At 43.7% G+C, this 26,123-nt stretch overlaps 1 protein-coding gene across 2 annotated transcripts; it reads right to left on the bottom strand.

Annotated features, from left to right (window-relative positions):
- Positions 1-36: 36 nt before the first annotated feature.
- STRN3 (striatin 3) lies at positions 37-26,056 on the bottom strand. 2 transcript variants are annotated; one of them, XM_053474478.1, is made up of 18 exons: positions 25,606-26,056; positions 20,001-20,104; positions 18,848-18,921; positions 18,136-18,217; positions 16,458-16,637; positions 15,090-15,222; positions 13,794-13,929; positions 10,779-10,889; positions 9,022-9,159; positions 7,230-7,363; positions 6,237-6,412; positions 6,103-6,150; positions 5,359-5,480; positions 3,998-4,165; positions 3,394-3,534; positions 3,188-3,295; positions 2,785-2,871; positions 37-443 (listed from the first exon to the last, which is right to left on the bottom strand). In XM_053474478.1, exons 1-18 carry the CDS (start codon positions 25,828-25,830, stop codon positions 274-276), a joined length of 2,337 nt encoding a protein of 778 aa, XP_053330453.1. In that variant the 5' UTR covers positions 25,831-26,056; the 3' UTR covers positions 37-273. The 2 variants fall into 2 exon arrangements, with proteins under 2 accessions (XP_053330453.1, XP_053330455.1); XM_053474480.1 differs by lacking the exon at positions 10,779-10,889 and having other exon boundaries at positions 25,606-26,051.
- Positions 26,057-26,123: the final 67 nt, after the last annotated feature.

A 26,123-nucleotide genomic window follows, 5' to 3' on the forward strand; every position in this document is an offset into this window, starting at 1 on the left:
ATGCTATATATATACTGGTTACTGTTCAAAGGAAAAAAATATCTAAAAACAGTTTAATTACAGTAATCACAGCCCTGCCTTACAAAAATGAGGATCTGGGGGAAGAGGGTGCCTGCTGCTCAGTAAGCGGTATTCCTGTCCTGCAGACAGAGCTCTGCCATGTAGTGTCGGTTGGGGGGAATGGCAGTGATGTTTGAAGTGTTATTTAAATTACACCCAGCGCCCCCTTTCCACGTGTCCCAGACGCACCGGCGGCTTCTGGTTGACGGGAGTTCACACAAAGACCTTGGCGAGGGCATCCGCTCCGGCGCTGGCAATGAACGCTTTGGATGGGTGAAAGGCAACGTCGTAAATAGACTCATCGAGCTTCTTGCGGTGAGCGGTGATTTCCTGAACGCAGGTCTTGCTGTCCAGGTTCCACAGCCGGATGGAGCAGTCGTGGCCTGGTAGAAAAATAAAAAATGGTGCACTTAGTTAAGTGGACTTAATTAGGGCTGAAACAACTAATTAATAAAATAGATAATCGATAATGAAAATCGTTGTCAACGATTTTCATTATCGATTAATCGAATCAATTTTTATCGATTTTATCCTTATATAATCCGAACTCAAACAGAGATCGGATTATAACACTAGAATCCAGATCCCCCGCAACGCTGCAGGGGACCTGGATTCCCCTCACTGTCGGCCGACCTCTCACTTCCGTCTCTCTCCCTCCCCCCTCCCATACGCTGCTCTGCCTCTCTCCCGACTCCCTGGTATTTTCTGAACCTCCGTTGCTGACAGGCACTTTCACTGCAGCTTCATAGAAGCCTCAGCGTATGTGAAGGTGAGTAACAGAGGCTGTCTATGCACATCGTGCAGACCCCCACCGGCTGACAGAGAATCGAGGTCTCCTGCAGAGGATCATCCTCTCTGTCAGCTGGTGGGGGTCTGCATCGCACAGACAGCCTCCGTTACCGTCCTTCACTTACGCTGAGGCTTCTATGAAGCTGCAGTGAAAGTGCCTGTCAGCAATGGAGGTTCACAAAATACCATGGAGTCGGGAGAGAGTCAGAGTGGTGTATGGGAGGGGGAGGAGTCAGAGGGGTGTATGGGAGCCACCCTCCCATACACCACTCTGGCTCCTCCCCCTCCCATATGCCACTCTGCCTCTCTACACGGCTCCCTTGTGTCTTTTGAACCTCTGTTGCTGAAAGGAGGCAGAGTGGAGTATGGGAGGGGGGAGGAGGCAGAGTGGAGTATGGGAAGGGGGGGAGGCAGAGTGGAGTATGGGAGGGGGGAGGAGGCAGAGTGGAGTATGGGAAGGGGAAGGAGGCAGAGTGGAGTATGGGAAGGGGGAGGAGGCAGAGTGGAGTATGGGAGGGGGGAGGAGGCAGAGTAGAGGATGGGAGGGGGGAGGAGGCAGAGTGGAGTAGAGGAGGGGGAGGGGGCAGAGTGGTGTATGGGTGAGTTATAGTGGTGTATGGGGGGTATAATGAATTTCAGGGAGGCAGAGTGGCATATCTGGGGGAGTTAGAGTGGTGTATAGGGGGAGGTAGAGTGGTGTATGGGGGGTATAATGAATTTCAGAGTGGTGAATCAGGGAGAATTTCAGGGTGGTGCAGGGCATTTATGGGGAGCGGAGTGGCATATCAGGGTGCACAGTGGCATATAGGGAGGTATAAGGCATAAATGGGGCGAGTGGCATATTGGAAGTTATAAGGCATATCAGGGGGCATAAGACATATCTGGGGGTAAAAGGTATATCAGGGGGCTCAGTTGCATATCACTGGCATATAAGGAGTATAAGGCATATCAGGGGCACAGTGGAATCTCTGGCATATAAGAGGTATAAGGCATATATGGGGCAGAGTGGCAAGCTGGGGGTCAGATGTGCATAACTTGGGGCAGTTTGGTAAATAAAAGAAAATATAAACAAGGCTTTTTTCTGTTTTTATTAAATATGAAAAATAGTTAACATGAATTAATATTTACTTATAACTTTGCATTAAAACCTAGTTTGAGAAACACTGTGTTTGGGTTCTTGAAGCTTTTATTATTATGTCAGTAAAATAAGAAGGTGAATAACGAGAGGCCATTGCAATAAAGAGATGAAAGTGTAAATTGTACGTTTTTTATTACACTATTTTAAAAAATTGCATTTTTTATCCGATTAATCGAAAAAATAATCGGCCAACTAATCGATTATTAAAATAATCGTTAGTTGCAGCCCTAGACTTAATGCAGCGTTTTAGACCCTCTCTGCATGCATTACTTGGCCAAATATTTTAGGATATATTACCGGGTAGACTACCTTAAAAAATAATGGAGGGGGTCTATTCACTAAACCATAAAAGTCTGCAGCATGGTTAAACATCTCAACGCACTTTCCTTTATGAAACCGCAACCCAAATGAACTTATCAAGTCAAGCTCTATAATGCTATTTCATCAATATGATTTTTAACATAAGGCAAAGAAGGCCCTTCTTACCAAAGAAATGACCCATCATAATATAAAGTAGGGGTGCCATATATAAGTGTGTATACAGGTTCCACTACAATACATACATTTAAATACCCAGCAATAGTAAATCCAAAAGGTTTTCCATAGCCCAAGTCGGAGGCTTTTTGTTCTATACGTTTGTCAGCACAAAGTATAGATGAAAATGATACCTAGTAATTTTTCATTAAGACACAGACATGAAGACCACCCCAGGTGTATCATCCAGAGTTTAAGAAAGCGCATGTAAAGCAGGAATCTAACAGAAAACGGATGAAGAATCTCCAACGCATCACACTTACTGCCAGACATCAGGTAGATTCCGTTGGGATCCACTGCAAGGCTCGTCACCGCATCCAGATGAGCCACCATTGAATGAATCGTCCTCCCTGCAACCAATCATGAAGTGTAGAAATCCATAAAATGCACAGGTTACTGGTTCTTACACGCTACATGCTACACGCTATACTAACCAAAAGCCTGGAAAAATATTTATCAGATTCCTTACACACCGTACCAGCGGCACACAGTCCCTGAGAACTAATTACTGACGGGCCACAATTTTGTTTTGTGCGTCCATAAATTCATATACTCTAAAATGTTTTGGCAGTTTGGTATCTGGAGCGGGGTTGCACAATTATGTTTTCATTATAAACGAAATATGTTGGCTTCTAGGTGAAGGGCATTCCCTAGCACCGTACGCACCTGACTTGTTGTCGAAAAACTTTATGTGCCGGTCCTCATACGCAGCGATGGTTACTGGAAGAGTAGGATGGCTCACAACCTTATTTATGTGGCTAGAAAACAGGGGGCCTAGGAAAAAAAAAAAAAAAAGAAATACACAAACTTAATGTTTCATACCGGCAAAGACGGACAGGAACAGCTGATGAGGTTGGCTGCAGCAAACTTACCGCAGTCGGAGGGCACAGACAGCTGCAGCAGCGGCTGTGTCGTTTCTAAGTCATACAGAACAATGCAACCGCTGGTGAAAGAGGCCACTCCGTGGGCTGGATCACAGCCGATAAAATCCACCGACGTGGGAATGCCGTGTTCTAGAAGCAGTTACAGAACACAGGAGTTACAGAACTGCATTATATCACGGAAGGGAAAGAAAAAAAACTACTATAGAACTAGCGCCTGCGCCAAACACTGTTTGGGGCAAAAACTCTATTAATTTACCTAGAAACTGAAAAATGCACAAGGAAAAAAAAACCAATGATTTTTACTGATAACTGAAAGGAATAGCATGAACGGCAAACAGGTATTTGTTAAAAACAGGTACTACTACTAAAATTCATACTGTGTTTAAGGCATAAAAAGGACAAATAAATATATATATATATATATATATATATATATATATATATATATATATATATATATATATATATATATATATATTTTTTTTTTTTCGTATAACAAGCTGGTAGCTTCCCTAAATAATATGTGGCAACAGCCACTGCCAACCTTTACCAGATCACGTGTATTTTAGACTTTGGCTAGTGGTCTGCTTACCTTTATTTCCATTGTATGTGCCAACGCAAGCAACACTTTGTGGTGGGTTCCACAACCGCACAGTGCCATCCCCCGAACAGGACAGCAATCTATCTTTAACACCGCTGTAAGAGAGACCCCACACAGCGTCCGTGTGTCCAACCAACGTGCCAGCCAGAACACTTGGATCTGTACAGAAACACAAGATAGTTACAATGCACTGCATCTAGATGCCACCGGACTACCTCTCTCACCCATCCCTGCATTTCAGGAATGGGTGTTTCTTATATAGAACACACAAAGCAAACGATTGGGTGCTCTTCCCAGTGAAAAAGCCGACGTTGACTACTCCATACAACGTGACCGAGCCCAAGCAGCTTCTCCCAATAATGGGGACACTGAACGTCTCAGCATGAGAACCTGTAAATATATGGACCCATTTGTTGGCTCAGTTTTCCAGCTGATGGGCCTGATCAGGGAAGGATTGTATGGATGCTTAGATGGCGGGCAGACTGGTGTAAAATACAGATAAAAAGATCTGTATTTCTTGAAGCCAGGGGTTGATACTTTTGGTTTGGATCTAGGTCAGGGGCGTCCAACCTGCAGCCCTCCAGCTGCTGCAGGACTACATCTCCCATAATGCTCTTTCAGCTAAGGGGCTGGCTGAGTAGGATGGGAGATGTAGTCCTGTAGCAGCTGGAGTGCCGCAGGTTGGACACTCCTGATCTAGGAGCTAGTCAAAAAATGTAGGAGTTTTTCTGGTGTTATCATATGTTTCCTTTAATATCATAGATACCTTTGATCTTTAGGATATTTTTCTTAAATATATGTAACAATAAATACATTAAATATTTGGCAAACAGATATTCATTATAATAAATTTCATAAATAAATTGATAAATTATTGAATGCATTAATCCATTTAATAAGCTGAAAATACTAAAAACATATACACACGTATACTACACTATACACATACACACTTCCTCTCCCTGCCCCTCTTACCTCGTGGAGACCTGGCACGCCGCTACTTAACTTAAGCCATTGTGAGTCTGGCACCCTATGCTTTCCTGCAGGGGCACCCACTTCAACGTGCTGGATACATGATAGTACCCCTGGCAAGTCTTTACACCCCCTTGTCATGCAAAACCCTGGGCTCCAGAATGTGGTCTCAAACCGTCATGGCGACCTAGCACCCCCGGTATGTCGTGTCATTCATTTAAGCTGCTAGTTTAATGCCATGAAATAATTCAGTTGCATTAATCAGGCTATAGGATAGATTAAATCCATATCAAACAGTTGTTGACCTCTGCTGCTGGAAACCGGTACAATGAGGCGTTATTACAGTTTTAGCAATGCAGGTACCTGGTGCCACTTCTTACCGTAAGTATCATATGGATCCACATTGGGGCTCGGCATTTTCCAGCACTGTATTGTTGCATCTACCCCTCCACTGTAACAGTACTCTCCATTACTGCTCACCACCAAACACAGGGCAGGTCCCCTACAAATCAAGGTGATGTCAGGTAAACATCTGCTCATCAGGCCATCAAAACTCAAGTGTCCAACAATACAGGAACATAATGACATTCCCTGACGGGACATTTCATTGGGGGTTTCTTTCTCAAACTCTCAGTGTTTTGGTAACCAGAGTCAAAGCAAGTAAAACGAGACTCCTGGACCACAGAGCACACTATCTTAAGTAAAATGGATAAAAATGTAGGAAACCTTGGTAACCTACACAAATTACTCTGAAGTCCCTTCCAGTACACTACCAGAGTTGGATTAAGATAATCGAAGATCCTTCCAGACAAGAGGCGTGAAAAGTGCCACAATTTATTCTCATTTAAAGTCTATTCAGATATTGTTACACATAGTAATGGCTCAGGGGCACCAATAAAACTTGGAGAATTCTTGTATGTCAGCACTTTTTTTGCTGCTGGAAACCGTGGGCTTAATCCACTAAAGAGAGAGTTGCTGCCTCTCCCACAAATGGGAGAAGAGGTATAAAGAAATGACTTAAGAAGCTGATATGTGCAAATTTAACATTACATTAATATTTCACACCAAGTTAATACAAGTCCCACTAATTATCAATCAACTCTGGAACTACGCTGATTACTTACACATGGGCTCTGAATGTGTAGATAGGTTCCACGTCTAGGGAGGCACTCCTAAAAGAAATATATATGGTTAAAACTATTATTAATAATAATAAAAACTAAATAAACTATACAGTGCACTTCACATATACACTCACTTTTTGGCAGGTACAGTTTTCTGCAGATTCCATAATTTCAGGGTATGGTCCTCGGACGCTGTAACCAGAACAGGCTCCACTGGATGAAATGCCAGCGCCCGCACGCCATCAAAGTGGCTGCGCAGGGTATACTTAGGGTTCCATGTCTTCCTGAAGGCATCCTTATTGGACGGCATCTATAGAGAAGTAGTAGTTTGGTCACATAACTGACATTTGTGGAACTTTTCAGTGAATTGTGTAGCTCTCGCTGCAGTATTTGCCATTTCTGAGCTTTCAAACCATTTACACTGAGATATTCAACAATCAAATACTGCTTTATCGTGGTTTCCATTAATTTCACAAATACTGTTGACTTACTGGTCTGTAGTCTATTTTTTTTGTTCAGTGGTACAACAATTGCCAACTTCCAATTTTCTGGAACTAGTCCTATCAACCGTGATTGGTTAAATAAGCCTATTATTGGTTTTGTCAGAATACTCAAATAACTTTGGGTCCCAAGGATTTATCTGTTTTTATTTAGGAGAGTTCAAGTAGAACTTTAAACATACATGCTATATCTTGTTTTCAAAGACCCCATTCCCTTCCTCTGCGAAAACAAATGCATTAAAGCAATCCGCTAGATCTTTACCCTCATCTGTTACCTCCCTTCATTTGTCTTTGGCCTAATTAAAGAGACACACCAGCAGACACATGCACTTGTGATTGCAAATGTTAGCCGTGTGGCCCCTTCTGCAGAATCCCCCCTATATGCATTTGCCCCTGGACTGGAATAAATTAAGGCATTGGCTTTTTTTTTTGCAGTCTTATGTTAACTGTTTGCTTGATGCATACTTTCCATTCAGAAGTTTAGGTTTTGACATTGTAGAAATAATTATTTTTTTTTTATTTTAATTTTTTAATTGTAAGCCAAGCATTGGTCAACACCCATTATAAGTCAATTTAATTATCGTGTTAAGAATCAATAAAGTTATTGAAAACCTAAACACCGCTTACATCATAACTGTAGTCTGCATCATTAGTTACAGTAAGGTCTGCCAGGTCACCAAGTCCCAAGACAGTCTCCAGAACATCTTCTGAGCCCATGATGAATGATTTCCCTCCTCCAGATGGAAATGTGATGGGCTCAGCTACAAGACATCATAATACATTATTATAAAAAGAAAAATACAGGAGGTCACATCAAATTACGTCACATCACATGACCCTGCTCTGTTCCTGTTTCCCATTGGCGGTGCAGGAGAAGTTGTTCGGACAGAGTATGAGCAACACAGAGGTAAGCAGCCGTCCCTCTGGAAGTCTGCAAGCAGCAGAGAGATCTGCAGTTAAGGTAAGGGGGTGGAGGAGGGTGTATGAATGAGTATCTGCAGACAAGGGAATGAATGAGTATCTGCGGACGAGGGAATGAATGAGGATCTGCGGACGAGGGAATGAATGAGGATCTGCGGACGAGGGAATGAATGAGGATCTGCGAACGAGGGAATGAATGAGGATCTGCGGACGAGGGAATGAATGAGGATCTGCGGACGAGGGAATGAATGAGGATCTGCGGACGAGGGAATGAATGAGGATCTGCGGACGAGGGAATATCTGTGAATAAGTGAATATTTGTGAATTAATGTGTGTGGATGTATAAGTGGGGAGAATGCATGGCACATGGAGGCTGGATGAGGCAGAGAAGGTGCAGAGAGTCTGACTGAGGCAAAGATGGCAAGCCCTATGCTTCCAGTCTGGGCAGATCCTGTGGATCCAAATCTGGGTGCTGAGGTTGACATGATACTAAAGGGGGGAGGCTGGCTGGCATAAACACACAATGTGGGGCTGGCTAGGGTCAACACACAAGGTTGAGGTGTCAATTCACAAGGGCGTGCTGGCTGGGGGCATCACATAAATCAATACTAAAAAAGGGGGCTGGGTGGCAGGAAAAAATATATAATGTGGGTCTAATCTTTAAGTTGAGCTTTCTCTATGGACCGCGAATGATGTTATAAATATCCAAATGGTCCTTGCCAGAAAAAAGGTTCCCTGCGCCTCATCTGCAGGCACCCCAACCTGTAATTCACGCTCATGCATGTGAAACAGCAAAGCTCTACAGATCCTGCAACACAGTAGTGGGGAATGCGTATGATTGAGTGAAGTGTTTTGTGTGCTAGGCGTGAGAGAGGGAGCCCTCTAAACTAGAAGACTTTAAAAGGTAACATCCCTCCTGTGACTTCAGAGATAGGCAGGCGGAATAGTGCAGGCAGACAGAACAAGGAGGCTCTGCTGAAATGGTTTTCAAGAAAATACAGCAAAACGATGTTACTTAAAAAAGCAATATGTTTATTTAAGATACATACCATGGTAGTACATAATATAAAAATCTACGAAAGCTTGGGGGGGTCTACGTGGAACAGCACATTTAAAGATTTTAGTTATGAAGAATGGACAGGTTGCAGACTAAAATGATGAACTAGGTTAACAATCTATATACCATACACATTTCCCAATATATCAATATGTGACAGAAGGTCTTGAAGATATTCACATTGGATATCGGATCATTTAGAATGTTTTAACATTTCTTGGGTTACGTGAACAATGCAAAGACTTTTTTGGAAAGATTGTGAAGAATTCTAGGACACAACAGCTTAAATCGCCAGGGTTCTGTTTTCCGTATAGACTAAGTCTTCATATCCTATCTGGGAGTTAAAGCGCTTGCCTCACCTTGTTTCACTATTTTAGGCATCATATACACAGACAAATCAATTGGAGGCAACATTAAGAATCTTTCCAAAAGGATTACTACCTTCTTCAGCTCTTCCACCTTCATGATCTGTTATTCTGGAGGGCGTCCGTGATGGGTTTAGAATACCGGGTGGGATGTGAGCAAGCTCCTCATCCCCCAGGTCCGCAATCATGTCATGGAGTTTTGTCCTGTTTACCCCTAAAAGACAAGAGAACAGAATTATAGCTTAATATACTTAACCTTGTAAACCATTATGCTGGATATTTTGCAGAAGCTCAAATCACTTATAAAACAAAATCTTACTTGGTGAGTAATTATATATATAGGTTCAGAGCTTTCCTGGAACATCCCCAGCTATTGTAACTTTATAAAAAGACACAATGTATTGTAGTTGAAGCATATTATATTTTGTATATATTATTTTCATGATAATCATGATCAATCTCCGATTAAAACATTCACGGTTTGTGTCTTCTACAGAAATCCGTAGATCATCTTCTGATCCATATGAATATGATGGTACACAAAGGTGGGACAGTTTCAAACATCTAAGACACAAAGACACAGCTTCATCTCTCGAATTCAAGAGCCGGGGGGGGGGGCGGGATTACTTCTACGAGACCCTTAGATCAGTGGAGAGCCAGACTAGAGGCAAACTAAGTTTTCCTCAAACTTTATCATCCTTGTTCCCATAAAAACGATTTTACGTTATTAATCAAGGCCTCATGCCAAACATCTATGAACCAGAGGCAATAAAGATCCATTGCATCCAATTATGATAGGATAGGGATGTACCACTGGAGAAGTACTTTGAAAGCTTGTAGAGATACCAAACAGATGCATCAATTTGATGTATTAAAGTTTCAATTAGACGTGACTTCCGGTTTCAATTATTTTAATTCTTAATACATTAGCCAACCACTGGAAGTCAGTCGCTCTACCACTGCCGCTTGCATAGTATCGAAGCATCATGCTCACAAGGTTAGCACATCATTTTCTCCAATAGGAAAGATTTTAAGAGGATTTCTTGGAATTCAGTATAACACATTTAAAGAGCAACTTCCACCATTTTTACTAGTATGAAAATAGATTACATTTGTGCATTATGTTTTCACGTAGTTGCATATTAGATAAAGTGCTTGTTGGACAACAGATTGTTAGACGTGCAATGATGTTCCTCCCCTCCAGCATCGAGTAACCCACTTGTCGGGAAAGGTTTTAAGGCTGCACTGAACACGTAAGAGCTTCGCAGTGGTTCTGTTAGCAGGTGTTGAGTGTTAAAGGGAACTGGATCCAAACGGTCGACATCTCACAAAATCTCTTGATCCAAGTGATCTTGGCCGTATGACGTGTTGAGATTTTGCTTGCTGGCCATACACGCTGCAGCAACCATTTGAGTTCATTTTTGGTTACTCCAAACAGAATATTGATGCAGGCAAAATTACTCAAAAAGTTCACTCTTCACTTTAATATGAAATACTTAGAATGTTTCGTGTTCTTAAGTTTTTCTTGACAGTTATTATATAAGATTATCAAGGCTAACAAAATATTAGCGGGACTGAGTGTTAACTACCCCCTGACTTCCAGACACATCTTCATAATTTGTGCATTAACCACCTCTACAACCAATGGACATTGGAAGGATCCATTCTTTGGAAAATATTACAACAAATTATGTAAATTTACTTCCCAAAAGGTACAGCAACCACCAAGTGGGTCAAAAAGGATCACTGGCGTTAATCACCATGCCAGGAGCCTCAATGAAAACACACAGGGACATGGGCAATACCATGAGATCAGGAAGAACCTCCACTTACTCTTGGCCCCTTTTGTTCCCTTGCGCTCCTTCGCGTACTGCTCCTTGAGTTTATTAATCAGACCCTGGTCTACATCCCAAACCTCTGCAGATGGGGACAGGACATCCTTGTCTACATGCAGCATGTTAGTAAGAAAAAGAGCACAGGTCAGCACGTTAGCGATGCTTTTAATTAAAAGGGAGATCAGGAGAGAACTAAGGTGAAAGGCACATTGTAGTTCCACTGGAACGTTCAATGAAAAGATGCACAGAGTGAAAAAGCTCTATTCCCAGAGAATAAACAGATTAATAGATTAATGATAGGTTCATCGTGAAAACAGTAAAACAATAGAGATACCAACCTTCATTAGACATGCAAGAAAGCAAAAGGATATTTTGGAGAGGCACGCATGTAAGCACAGGGCACACACAGAGCAGTAGTACACAGAGAGGGACTAAGGAGACGTCCTGCCATCATTTATGAAATTTAAAGACTTTCCTTTTTAGAACAGTATACTAAAATGTTTACAGGCAGCTGTATAATAACCAGTTCTATGTGTACAGCCTGACTTATCAAAACACAAGTGGTAAACAGAATGGCTCAGTCTAAACTACCCAGCGACTTTATTAGCACTGCCATGGATTGGTGGCCAGGGTTTTTGTTGTAACCTGCATTGCTTTACATAGCACTGCATTTTAGGTTTTAGACTTCCCGTTTAAGACAAATGTAAACATGATTAACCATTTAATGCAAAGTGATTCTCAACAAGGCTCATGACCCTGACAACTAGCCCTCAATTACTCAAGGAGATGGCGCACTGCAAGGACAATATAGTTACCCATTGGCACTAAGTAATTCCAGTTTTGAAATGCTTGTTTTTCGGTTTTTGTTTAAGACATTTTTCTGTTAGACCCTTAAAGACAGATAAGATTGCATTGATTTTCCTCGTCAACTTTAAGCTGTAGAGCACCCACCGAACGTGTCCAACAACCAGAATCCACTCATATACCCCAAAAGCAAAAACTCAAGACACGTCTGGTGTATAAACTCATCGTGTTTACCACAACATTTCATCCTATTCCCATAAGTGTCTACATCAGGACTCGCAACGTGAGTCAGGGGCTTCATGAAATGTGTTGCCATGGAAGAGCAGCTGAACATAAGCCAAAGATCACTATGCCAAGTGTCAGCTGGTGTGGGGCAAGGCATATCGCCACTGGAGCAGTGGAAACGTATTCTCTGGAGCGATTAACCCTGCTTCGCATGGAAGTCTGATGGACGAATCTGGGTTTGGCGGATGCCAGGGGAACGCCAACTACCGGAATGCATTGCGTCTGCTGTAACGTTTGGTTGGGGAGGGATAACGATCTGGGGTTGTTTTTCAAGGTTAGGCCCCTTAGTTCCAGTGGAGGGTAATGTTAATGCTACAGCTAATAGGTGATTTTACGTTGGAAACACCTCATACACCTGGTGTTGTCATTACTTTTGGTAGTTACAAAGCTAAATATTGAAGATGTGCATTGCGGTTTCCAAACTATTATTTTTAATTAAATGTGATATGTTGGGAGTTGGACTCCAGTAGCAGCTACAAAAAACAAAACTGCTGGACAACAAGTATTATTTGAAAGATGAGAAACCAAAATATATTTTACTAGGGGCATTTTAACACTTTTTATTTAACCATTTTAGAGCCTATTAAAATGCAAAAAGCAAAGTTTTACTGCAACACATCAAATTACATACAAACAATATTCCAGTAGATTTCTATCCCGTGGTATGTGGGTGAACAGAAACAAAATAAGAACACTCAGAATAAGTGATAGGGACCTAATAATTATGTATTCAAAGAATATTTTTTTATTTTGTTTTATTCATAATTTGTGTGTTTTCTTTACCTTTGATAACATCTTTCTGGGGGCTGAGACAAATGAGAGGGGAGGGGTCATCAAGTCATAATGATCAAAAGACTCCTATTGGTCAGTTTGATGAGCAGCAGAGCGTTAATTGACAATTGGCCTGGAAGCACCTTTGATCTGGTCTTGTCAACCTAGACTCACTGGGAGAGAGCAGCTCCCCCTCAATTGCAGAGGCATTTTTTACCCATGACATGCAAGGTACGTCATGGGTCCTCTAGGAACATTTTCTCTACATTATGAGAAAATGTCTCTAGAAAATGTCTTCTGTCAGAAAGGGGATAAAGAAAGCTGTCATGACACACGTATCAACATTACCCTACAAGTACCAGAAGATTACACATTTTCCGAGGTTAAAAACCAGTTTTCAATGAATGTTGGAGTCCATTTAATACAGTGTCTAATGTACTGTGCTGATACTTATTGAATTTACACCACCTTTGGAGGACCTTGCCATGAGAACTAGTTCCTGTAGTATAATGATTGTCAACATGTGGCATACGATCCTCTAAAAATGCTACTTCTAAAACTGGTACGAGATTAAATACAAGTTTTTAACCCCTTAAGGACCAGGCTGTTTTTTTTTTTTTTTTTTTTTACTTTTTGTACCCTTTGGGACCGAGGCTGTTTTAACACTTCCGCGGTGCTCGTGTTTAGATGTAATTTTCTCCTCGCTCATTTAGTGTACCCACACAAGCTATACGGTTTTTTTTTTCAGGACAAGAAAGGCCTTTTTCAGATACCATTTTTTGATCATATTATCTAAAAGGTAAGAGTTACAAACTCACCCTACAACATGCAATTAGCTGCTTAGGCACAACTGATATTTAGACTATACACTGCAAGTAAGATTATATAGATGTACACGCTAGGATGCTTTTACATAAAGAGTATCTTAAAAGTTATGACTAACAATTTACTGAAAAATAATCAAGACAAATATTCCGTTGCCTAAATATGAAGTACTGTCACAACCACAAACATGTGATTCTTGAAATTGTTAATTTTAGTGATTGCTCTAGTTGCTATTCCAGTGTGTGGACCGGCGTAGCACAAAGATGGTTTTGTTCTGGATGAGGGGGACTTCTGGCCTTTCCAGCGGCACAATGTGATTAGTTCTTACCCCATTCCGTTCCATCTCCAGAGCTCCTGGCTTCTCCAGCACCCTCCCCATCTTCCGCAGTCACCAGAAAGTCAAACTCCTTTAACGCTTCTTCTGTGTCATCCGCCAGTTCAGCAGCTAAACCTTCATTGCCAATCTGTACCGGTGGGAAATGGGGAGTTACAGCGGCACGTAATATGGATTACAGCAGTACTCTATCACTTGGCATGAAAAATTCCCAAATACAATACTACTATAAATAACTATGTTACGGAGAGCCGGCTCACATGCGAGGCAGTCACTGACAATGTCACTATGACATAGAAATATTTTGCAGATAGCATTGGAAGAGAGCAATAACAAGTTGTTTTTCTGAGTAGTGTGGCGTTAAATGACAGACACGTGAAATGACAGCTGTTTGGACAATATTTACCACTGTTCCACAGACCTCATGTGGTATCTCTATAATAGGACAGACTTGGGTAACGAGTAACGCGGTATGTCATCGCATTGTTTTCGGCTTTTTAAAGCTAAATTATTATTATTATTCATTAATAAATAGCCGCTTACCTTCCAAGTAAAATACCCTGTTGAATATAATTGATAACCTGTGTCACGCCCTAGAGGCAATTTTACTGCCATTTTGCCCTCGTGTCCGTTAGCTAATTTTACTGGCATTTTACCGCGATTAACCCTTTAGGCTAAAAGATTTTTCGGTTGTCAGTACATACCGTGCGTTGATCCGTATTTAGTCCGGGATGATTATATTTTATTTTTTCTAGAGCTACAGCTGAAAAGGTAGTGAAGGTGAAAATTCTTCATACCCTCACTCAGGGCTGCTCTGTACCCTAAAGTTTAACAGTTTATACGCCAAGTGTTTTTTGATATGTAAGAATTATCATCCGCTGTGTCCGCAGGCTTTATCATCTAGAAAGTATCTGCTGTGCTGATAAAGAATAGCAGCAGGGAGTGCACGGTGCTGAGAGAAATATAACCCCACGGATCCAAAATCTTAGTGTGTATCTCAGATTACAAACCACTTTCAGCTAATCTAACCCTGTTGTCTGAGCATTAGCTGGGCCTTTTTGCCGATTTCCACACATCGCTGTTTTGCTAGGTATGGTTTTCATAAACATGATCTCACCCCAGCTTGTCAAAGAGCAAAATTAGATCTCTATCCCCCCCTAGAGTAATCCAAATACTTAGTTAAATTTGGCACGCGGCAGCTGGTACGTGAAAGCGTACGGAAGAGCCCTCCACTTTTAGCCGACGCACGATACAGTTCCACATGTTTAAAAAGAGAGAAAGCCAGCTCACTTTATGCTTTTTGTTTATGCGTTGTTGGTCTTTGCCATCTGTGACATCCTCTATAAGGTCACCCTCGTCATCGTCATCACTGTCATCAGCACTTTCTAAGAAATTAAATGTTTCCAGGACATCACCGGAGTTCCTACATCAAAGAAGTATTAACATTTCATGGAGAAAAAAAATGTAGAAATTGTAATGTAATTATTACCTATAAAGCCCTCAATTCCAGCCAAACTCCTACATATGCCGATGTTACACTAAAAATCCTGGATCCGATAAACAAAGCACCATAAATAAAAGGGCAAGGGAGGAACAGTAACGCATTATTCATTAACATAATCAAACCACTTCCCTTTGCAGCTTGTCAATGCAAGAACTAGTGTGGAAAAACGTATTTATGTTTCATTAATAAAATCAGCGCTCCTATTACAACCACTCACATAGCCGATGAAACTAGAACGGAATCCAGGATTATTATCCAAGTGTTAAAGGAACAGTCTAGTCCCCGATAACCCCACTATAGAAAAATGCATTTTAAAATACTCTGAGTACTTTAATATTCATTCTTTCGGAACAAAAATTAAGCACTTGGCTAACCTCCTGCGTGATTTGACTACTTGAAATTGCCAACAGGAGGGCTTGCCATACATGCACAACAAAGTCTGATTACAATGAAAACAGATACCCAGCCGCAGCGTTCCTCGGGCCATCGCTGGAGCTGACCGGTATATTAGCAAAATACTAAGTGATTTTCTCTTCCTCATCCCTACTGCTGACAGCCGTCTCCCAAAATCCATTTCACCCTCTTTTTCCCCGATTGCCTCCTCAGTTAACAGCAAATTTGTATAAAATGCTCAAGTTTGCCCGAAAGAAACGGCGTTTCAAATCCGGATGAACTCTATCACTGCAAATGTCACGAAGTATTAAACGAATGGTGGTGTTTGTACCCATAAGTCGTTTGGTTAAGATTGCATTAAGCAGGGGGTTTTCGTTTGGCAATCAGGGTACTTGATGACTATTTTCACTAATGAAAGTTACGATGCGAGTGCCAACATTAGCTGGTCAATGACCTGTCCTTATGTTCTCACCCTTCTCACTAGGCTTTACAAACGTAATAGTTTCCGAGATGACACCATGGGAGGAATAGTCAAGCATTTCGTGAATCGAGGAAGATAGGATAGCTGCTCCCATGGTATACACAACAGGTGTGTTTGTAATGGTTATGATTTGATTATTTTCATCTGCAAATAGTTAAATGGGTTTGAGTGTCCAGAATTTAAAAAAGTAGGCTTTACAGAAAGGTACAAATCCATCATGGGCTACAAATGTAATTAATACGACCTTCAGGACATGGAAATGATTGGTTGGTCCACTTACCTTTTGTTTTCCTGTCCCTTTTGTTTAAGTGAATGAGAATCCCCTCCATTGAGTATCTGTTCAATGTTCTTCGTTTCCACCGAGCCGTTTGGTTCTGAGCCCGACAGCCCGAGCAGGGAGCGAACCCTTTGTGACCTAACATCCAATATCGTATCTGTATACCCTACCTCCTGAAGGTACCTGAAACGGAGACAAAAGCGACCGAGCATTTAAAAAAAAAAAAAAAAAGCCAACAGAGGAAGAGGAGGCTGGCAAAAGAAAACAGCCGTAAACAGTATTAAAGTCTTAAAACTAAATACCGTATTGGCTCGGATATAGGCCGCCCCCGTATATAGGCCGCACCCTAAAAGTTTGGTGCTTTTTTAAAGAAAGTTTTTTTCTTTAAAAAAGCACCAAAAAAAACATGCTGCCACTCTGTCCCCCCCCCCCGAGATATGCTACCACTGTCCTCCCTCCCCGAGATATACTGCCACTGTCCTCCTCCCCCCCGAGATATACTGCCACTGTCCTCCTCCCCCCCGAGATATGCTGCCGCTGTCCTCCCTCCCCGCGATACGCTGCCGCTGTCCTCCCTCCCCGCGATACGCTGCCGCTGTCCTCCCTCCCCGCGATACGCTGCCGCTGTCCTCCCTCCCCGCGATACGCTGCCGCTGTCCTCCCTCCCCGCGATACGCTGCCGCTGTCCTCCCTCCCCGCGATCCGCTGCCGCTGCCCTCCCTCCCCGCGATCCGCTGCCGCTGCCCTCCCTCCCCGCGATCCGCTGCCGCTGCCCTCCCTCCCCGCGATCCGCTGCCCTCCCTCCCCGCGATCCGCTGCCCTCCCTCCCCGAGATCCGCTGCCCTCCCTCCCCGAGATCCGCTGCCCTCCCTCCCCGAGATCCGCTGCCCTCCCTCCCCGAGATCCGCTGCCCTCCCTCCCCGAGATCCGCTGCCCTCCCTCCCCGAGATCCGCTGCCGCTGTCCTCCTCTGCCCCCCCTCCTCGACTTACCGGAGCAGACTCCCGGGCGTCTTGCGGCGCCGGCGAGGGACATCTACGCAATACGCGTATGCAACTTCCGGTACCGGTACCGGAAGTTGCATGCGCGTATTGCGTAAATGTCTCCCGCCGGCCCCGCAAGACACCCGGGAGTCTGCTCCGGTAAGTCGGGTGTGGGCAGAGGTAAAACGCTTAGATAACCTCCCGTGCCGGTACTCCCCCACGTGGGAAGTGCTGGCAGGGGAGGCTGTCTGAGCGTATCGGGGAGTAGGATGCAGGTCCCCTGCACCGCTGCGGGGGATCTGTATCTTAACCCCGCTGCCTGCCCGGCGCCCGGGACTGCATGTCCCGGGCGTCGGGCGCTAGACCCCGAATATAGGCCGCACCCCCACTTTAAAAACTTAAAGTGGGGGAAAAAAGTGCGGCCTATATTCGAGCCAATACGGTATATCAATGCAACTTTAGTAAAGTTGCGTTGAGAAACGGATGCCAAGCACTGGCCCACCTATAACAATACACAGAGCAATATAGAAAATGTTTTCGCGAAGGAGCTGGAATGTTTGTTGAGTGTTCGTTCTATTAAAACGTAAGGCCTGTAGTCCAAGTGGCAGCACACAAGCCAATTAAAGAGCTAGTCATTTCGTCTTACGCATGCAGTAAAAGTGTCAGCGGGCTGTAATTAAATCTCCCACACGTCCTTACTGTCTTAACAGCTGACGTCCTTGTTTCCAGGTCAGTTGACTATTTTGAGGCCCTGGGGGAATCTCGGATTCTTTGGTTTCTTCTGGAAAAGCAAGAGGATATAGATCAATGATCCTACTACCAAAACACGGCTTCACTTCTCAAACTCTAAACTACATATGGAGCCTGGCTCAAAATCCATAATAACCGGGTAACATTATATCAGCAAACTGCGGAAACCAACGAGCTAATAAAGGAAGAATCATCGTCCTTCACAATGTGTTGCTATAAAGACTGCGACAGAAAATACCAAACAAGGTTTCTCTTCCTATCCGTTTTTTGAAAACACGATAGGATTACAATAAACATGTTTAGAAACAGAAGACTTGCTGGTGTCCGGACATAGGCTCCGGTTACACTCCTACCTACGACACAAACTTAAGCGTAAAACGTGTTGCTATTTCATGCCCAGTTGTAGCAAAACAGGTCTGATCTGTCTTAATGATGTGGTAATGTTTTACATTCTGAGCAAGCCCTTATTAAATGGATTTCTATGTAGTAATAAAACTAATATGCATCCTCTGTATCTGCTAGAGAGAAATGTCCCTCTTGACCTATTCATCACACTCCGTATTCCGCAGGGACCTGCGCCCCCCCACCTACGTAATTACAAGCTTTACTGGAATCTAACAAATGCAATCTAACAGAAGGGCAAATATAACATGCAGCCCACCAGATTCGTATGCTGGCATCTTCACGTCTCCTTGGCCTAGTTCTGTTCCATATTTTAATTTATGATACTTTGCCCTGAAGCAAAAAAAAAAAGGAATAACATCAGAATAATTTTAAGACATATTGTACAGTAACTATTTCATCAAGTCACTACTGCAACGGTCAACTACATATATATTTTAATGGGTTTAACGCTTCTCTTGCTCACTAAGCTGCCCAATAGCGCTCTGTCAACAGCATAGAGAGCAATCTCCAGGGAAAAAACATATCTGAGCATGAGTGCCGCAGTAAAAATAGGGTTAGTTAAAACACTACAATCACTTAAAAGGGATACTCCAGCCATCGTATGCACCTTAATGTATATGATAACTGAGAGGTCTCTTTAAATTTACACACACGGGGAGATTTTCAGAATCCTGTCATACACATCGACCCCCCCATTGATCACCTCTATACTTACCATCACTCTTGGCAAACGCTACAGGTGGGAGTCTGTTCAGAACACCAGCGCAACCCACTCCCAAGAATAGCTAATACAGTACTTTAATATGTATTAAGCCTTACTTGGGCTGTCAGTGACAGTAACCTGGCCCTTTGAAACAAATATCCACTGGTAACGTAAATCTAAGGAAGGTGGTGGATGTGGCACAAACCTACCGCTAGGATCGTTAAGCTGTGTGTCGGCAAAGTCGACTTGCCCAACTCAAAATCAAAAGCAAAAATATCCAATGAAGACGGGGGAAAGCTGGCAGGGCTTGCGTTCCTTCACTTGGTGAGCCGAGCCGGACTACGCACTGGACTCAAGCCAACACCAACTGGCACAACTATAACTTATATTCAAAGACATCAGAGTCTACTGAACTGCTTCGCATTTGGCTAATCCAGATTAAATACACACACTAACAACAGGCTCTTGAACTCATGAGGATTGTAAATACGTTTAGGGAGAGTATTCGCCAAGATGAAAGTTAGTTTCGATATCCAGCCCGGTCAGATTGGAAGTAAACTAAAACACTCTGGAATAGCCCCAAAAAACCCAACAAGGTGCAGGGAGAAAGTGACATCTACAAACAGAAAACTTATTTTAGATAAAGGGGCCACAATCTAAGATAACTTGATAACATCCCCATGATTTGCTTGTTGTGTGATCTTACCTCTCTTGCTTTAAAGCATACTCTAACATTTTTATTCTTCTTACTAAATCCTTCTTCAAATTTTCTTGACCTTTTCTTTCGCCTTGTAAAAAAGCTATCCGTGCCTGAAACAGAGAAAAAAATAGAAGGTCTTAACACTGGTTGAACAGGTAAACTGTAAGCGCCCCGACATGTATTCTGAGAGAGATCTCCACAAGCAGCACAAACATATTTAATCCGGGCGCCTTGCATAGCCCCAAGTAGCTCTGTGCCTCCCCCAAACACCCATCGTATACCGACCACAAAAAAAGCCAACTTGGCGGTACATACATTTAAAAAGTCTGTTCCAAACAGCCCAGCAAATGTGGCGTTTCATAATAAAAAACAGTAGCACATTTCCCTGTAAAGAAATACTATTTTAGATAATTTCACCATCACTGTGGAGCCCACTTCAGACGCAGCCTACATCATTAATGTCCTTGCCAGGCCTATTAAGGAATGCATCTTAAGGCACTTGAGTACTTTAATATGTATTTTGACGGGCCGCAGCCAATCAACGGCAACAAAGTGCTCCCATTCAAATAAATGGAGGGAGTTAGATTTGTTTGCCCGAAAAGTCGGTTAGGAGCGATAGCTTACTTGCAGCGACAGGACATCAAGACGTATAGAATGAGGGGAAAGTCACTAATGAGTATTGATTTAGTGATGGCGACAGGATTAAGAATCACATGACTGTCTGCGGGGACACATATATATATATATATATATATATATATATATATATATATATATATATACACACATATATATATATATAGCTTTGGGAGTGAGGTTTCGGAGAGCTTGGCACTGGCCTTGATAACGGGTTCCAGATCATGCAGCTCTTGGAATAGTATAAGCCTGGCACTGCAACAGCTGCTTTATACAACAGCTAAATAAAGACATCAAGAAAAGAGGATTACGTTTTCCCCAGGCACCCGGGTGAGAAAGTAAAAAAGGTAGACGCGGGGGCCAGGAGGCAACGAACATGTCCGAGAGCATCCAGAAACATCCAACAGCGCCTTGCAGAGGGGACTTCTACACGGAAGCCAACACCGCACACGAGACAATACTTACTGCAGGATGCGGATGGACAAACACATACACAAATTACCCCATGGAATACATAAAATACACCCGCTCTACCCATCCGGGAACCATAACAAAACATATCGCTCAATGTCATAAAACCCAAGAGCGAGCAGACTGCCGTTTCACAGGGCTTGATAATTATAAAAGGAAGAGCTTACTTTAAGATGTTTTTGTGTTGAATATAAATTAAAAACGTTGGTATTCTACTATAAACACATTTTAAGGTTACCTGGCAGAAAGCCAAGTTGATCCTCTAGTATTACCATTACTACAGAAGAAGGCATGTAGCTGAGTGCATCTGATGCAGGGAATTAAGTTGTGGGGGGAGTGGGGGGCAAATGCATTTGCACAATGGACAGTATCAAAGTGTAAAGAGGCCACGCAGCTATCATATGTATCATTTCCATGGTATGTTTCTTCTATTCTGTCTTATGACATTGTGGGTGACGGGTAAACATGCTTATATTCAAATGATCAACTTGTAAATTAGATCCTCGGGGGTGGAGGCTTTAAACTAAATATTAAAAAGAAAAAACAGGGATGCAAACAATCATTAACACAACAGTGAGTGTTATCTATACAGGGCTCAATAAATCCCAGACATGTTGCCATGGCAACAAGAAACCTCTTCGGAGGCAACAGTACCGCCAACAGCCCCACAAAGCACTGGCCTGCTCCTCCCTCAGTCCCAGCGGGCTGACCGAGAAGACGAGCGAGGAGCAGGCAGCAGAAGATGAGCGAGGAGCAGGCAGCAGAAGATGAGCGAGGAGCAGGCAGCAGAAGATGAGCGAGGAGCAGGCAGCAGAAGATGAGCGAGGAGCAGGCAGCAGAAGATGAGCGAGGAGCAGGCAGCAGAAAATGAGCGAGGAGCAGGCAGCAGAAAATGAGCGAGGAGCAGGCAGCAGAAAAGCGGTTCTCAGCCAACAAAGGTAGGGGGTACAAAAAAGTGTGTTATTGTGTGACTGAAACTCTCTCAGTATGCGTATTGGTAATAAGAAAATAAACCGGCTCCTAATTTTCTTGGCTGGCTCCTTGATATGAACCAAATTTGTCAACCGCGGTGTGTATTTCTTTATCATCTGCTTGATTATTCCTCCTTAACTAAAAAAACGTAAATAGTTCAAAATGCCTCTAGACTGAGAAAAAATGAAGATGAATGGGCGGCTTTATCAGTTAATCTTTCTCTAGGCGAGCAGAGAGATGCCAGCAGCGCCACGCTTAGTGTCCGATCTTTTATAATCGCGTTTATTAGAAATGCAAAGACGCGTTTGTCGATCATTTGCCAGCTGACAGAGGAGCGCCGGATGGCCAGGCAGTCATCTCAAACACTACACGGCTTGTGTGGCTGGATGGGCAAGCGCAGGTACTTCCGACGCATGTGCTGACAAGCAGATCATTGCGTGGTTAGCGTGTGCATCCGGAGCCACCAGGGTCGTAAGCGTTAATAAAGGTTACCAACATAACCGAACCAACACAATTAAAAGGGGAGACAGAAAAGGAACCAAGTCTCTTCCATATGGAACTCATTTTCTGCAACTGTTTGGGGGTCACATGATAACCTAAAGCAGAAGACACACAACCAAGTACACAGAGCCTCCTCATTATAACATCTCAATTAGCCCAAGAGGCAGCCTCCACCTAGCATAATGTTTACATGTTTACAGAGAATGGAGAAGCCTTAATCTATACACTTATATTTCAATATTTTAGCACCATATACTTATGTGACTACTCCACAGGAGGCGGGGGACCGCAGAACTGCCTTTGAATCAGCTCTATCACTCCAGTGATTAAATAAACCGTCCATGCAAATATTCACAGGGCTTAATAATTAACTGCCCCTAATCCTGCAGTATGTCGCTGCCTCTGGAAAGGTCAGGAGATCCCTAATTAAAAGCCGGGTGAGAAGGGAATTCCCTTCAGAATTACAGCGTGCTGTGTGTCAACAGGTGGAAATATCAAGGAGGGGTGGGTAATTATATATATATATATACACATATATACACACCAGTATATATTATACACAAACCAAACATACATTTCTTTAACTGTTCACATAAAACAGCAAACTAGAATTAGCTGCTAATGAAGACAAGCCGTTTTAAAAGGTCCATCAGCATCATAAACAGTGGTGGGCTTTTGTTGAGAAGGGAAGAGTCACCTAAACTATAACATTACCGACAATGGCAGCCTCCAGGTGTATAGAGTATACAGGGCTGTACCTTGCACAAAGAGAAAACTCTTCCGCTTTTAGACTTGGGCCATACAGCCTAAGCAAGATGAAAGACATGTAAACTGACACAAATCAGTTGTTTTAAGTATATTTTCTAATGAAGTGTTACAGGGGATTCGGAGAGATCATATTTAGTTGAAGACAGTGACGTATAACGTTAGCTTTCTGTGAATCATGCGCTTGGTTTAAAGTGGCGATGTTTTCAGTGACAGCAATGAATGGCAATGTTAAGGAATGAGGGAATGGAAAGGGGGGGTGAAAAAAAAAAAAAAGAGGAATATATGAAATAGGAAAAAAATAGCACGCTGCCTTAATTGGTACCAACGCCATCTGAAAGCACTCTTTCTGGCCCCACCAGTAGCACCTATTTCTATACTAGTATAATGATATTAATAATAAATTATATATATATTATATATACATATAGAGAAGCGTGATATAGCTGGGTACAATATATACTTAAGTCAAATTTCCAAATGCAAAATGAACATCTTGGCCATCAAAGAACAACTAAAGCATATCATTCATTCATATAAACCACTAACGACCCACTGAACATGTTTGCAGCCCACTCGCTGAGGAGGGAAAAAAATGCCTCGCAAGAATACCAGTCTGTCCATTAAGTCATTAACAACTTGGTTACCACAGAGAATGAAATCTAATTCTTATTAGGCGGTAATGACTTTTACCGGTTACTTAACCAATAACCGCCTTGTGGAACGGGGAGAAGAGGGGAGAGGAGATGTTAGAGGAGAGGAGGGGTGAGAGAAGAGGAGATTTGGGGGGGGGAAGGGGGGGGGGGAAGGGGGGGAGAAAGGGGGTGAGCAGATACCCAGGCACCGGGAATGCCACCACTCCCAACACCATTTGTTGCATAATGTGTCACAACACTTTATGAATACACAAAAAAAAAAAAAAAGAACTTTCTGGGAAGAGTTGGAGAATCCGTCAGCGTTTAGTTTGAGTAAAGTTCTGCTGTGTAGCAGACAATGGCACCAGATGGCGAGGGACCATCCGAAAACTGTCACAAACAGGGGGCTAACTGTCCGCCAGGCACTCTCTTTGCCCCAGTACCTTATATATAAAGCTGTCAATAACGCACAGACTGCCGGGCGGCTGTGCTTTCTCGGGCAGTAAAGGAACTGAATTCACTCTGCATTATGTGACTTTTCCACGCATCGAATGTGACAGAATTAGTACGCTTCTAATTTGCAGAAACAAGCCCAAAAATGACGATTTCAAACACAGGCAAATACAACAAACCTCCAAGACTTTTATAGTTAAACTTACTACATCTGGCAGCATATCCAGTAACTAAAGCATTCTAGGCCATCGATGGCGCTCCGGGGGGCTCAGTTATACTCTGAACCCACCTACGTGACGTAAACTATGGGGTGACACAGAAGAGTGTGGCTTGACATTCATTTCTTTTGGGTCTTATCTCACGCCTGCGGTGACTTTATCGCATGGGACTGCGGCTGACTCGCAGTTGGCAGTAAGCGGTGCCAAGCTCACCCAAACCCAAGAGCTACCAAAATAAAACACGGACTACCGCCATAGGACCCTAGGTACGTCACTAGCCGAATGGGTGACACCGGCACGATGTAGGGCCAATCCAGACATGTAGATGCTCGTGGAACCGTTGAGTTGGCGCGGAGTAACGGGCGAGAGCGACTTATCAAGGATACAGAATGTAACAGACAGGGCGACAAACGGTTACCGGTATCTCCTAAACACAAAGAAGTCCCTTATCTGACCGGGGCCCGCGGCTCCGGTCCCAGAAATAAATAAACGGACTGGGGCGGGAAAGCCCACGGGCTAGCATTCTGTTTTGGCTAGTTGCAGGAAAGTAAGTAGCCCAAGGTCATAAACGGATGCCACTGGGTGGTCGCCCAGACAATGACCCTGTCAACAGGCTGCTCCCCGGCCTACAACACGGCCCGTCTACCGACTGCTCGGTACAGGCCCGGCCAGGGTGCCACGCAAGGCAGGAGTGAGGCCTGCGCTCCTCGAAATGCCTGGAAGCTTCAAGAGTCAGAAGGGCTGCCATACTAACCCCAATATGGCCGACTGAGAGTGACCAGCTGCGGCCCAGCTTCCTGTCACCTCCGCGGAGCCGCCAGACAGCCACAAACAGCCCGTCTCATACGGGCACCATTATCACCAATAGGGCCACCCTGTCCGGACGGAAACAGCGCCCCCGTCCCCCATCCCGAGCACCCTCAACCGCCCCCTCAAAAACTATCCTCCCCGGCCTCCTACCTGCAGCTCGGCCCGCTCAACCTCCCAGTGCGCTCTCTCCATCTCGAAGCGAGCCCACTCGTGCTGGATGTAGTGCAGGATACCGGGGATTGTGTACTGTGGGGGTCGGGCAGAGAGCTCGCACCCCGTGTCCGAGGGGACTCCCTGTGGCTGGGCCTGCACAGAACCTCCAGCCTGCGGCCTGGGAGAGGCGGCCATCCCTCCGGCGACCGGGAGATCCTCCATTCTACTAGGTAAAGTCCCAGGGACTCCGGTAGGTCAATGACTGGACAAGAGGTGCCTAGCAGCAGTCACGTGAGTATCCGGTAACGGTTAGATAAGAACCTAAAGTCGGTAAACCACCGACCCCCGGGGAAACCCCACAGTCCGTTCTATAATCTAAACCGCTGTACAGTCCTGTCGGCCGCCATCTTTCACGCCCCCGGCTCCGGTAAGCTCCGCAGGGAACTCTGGGTAACCGGCCTCGCTCGCCGCCTCCCGCTTGCGAACGCCACAGCGCAGGCGCAGAAACCGAAAGC

The sequence above is a fragment of the Spea bombifrons genome, chromosome 9 (genome assembly GCF_027358695.1).
Source record: "Spea bombifrons isolate aSpeBom1 chromosome 9, aSpeBom1.2.pri, whole genome shotgun sequence".
In the NCBI taxonomy this organism is placed as follows: domain Eukaryota; kingdom Metazoa; phylum Chordata; class Amphibia; order Anura; family Pelobatidae; genus Spea; species Spea bombifrons.

Bases quoted from the DNA above. Each gene is read 5' to 3' on its own strand.
- STRN3 (XM_053474478.1), bottom strand. From the start codon at position 25,830: ATGGAGGATCTCCCGGTCGCCGGAGGGATGGCCGCCTCTCCCAGGCCG. The intron at 18,218-18,847 runs GTGGGCTGCATG...TTGCTTTTCCAG, and splicing joins GATGCCAGCATACGAATCTG to AAGAAACCAAAGAATCCGAG. The intron at 10,890-13,793 runs GTAAGAACTAAT...TGCTGCATGTAG, and splicing joins TGGAGATGGAACGGAATGGG to ACAAGGATGTCCTGTCCCCA.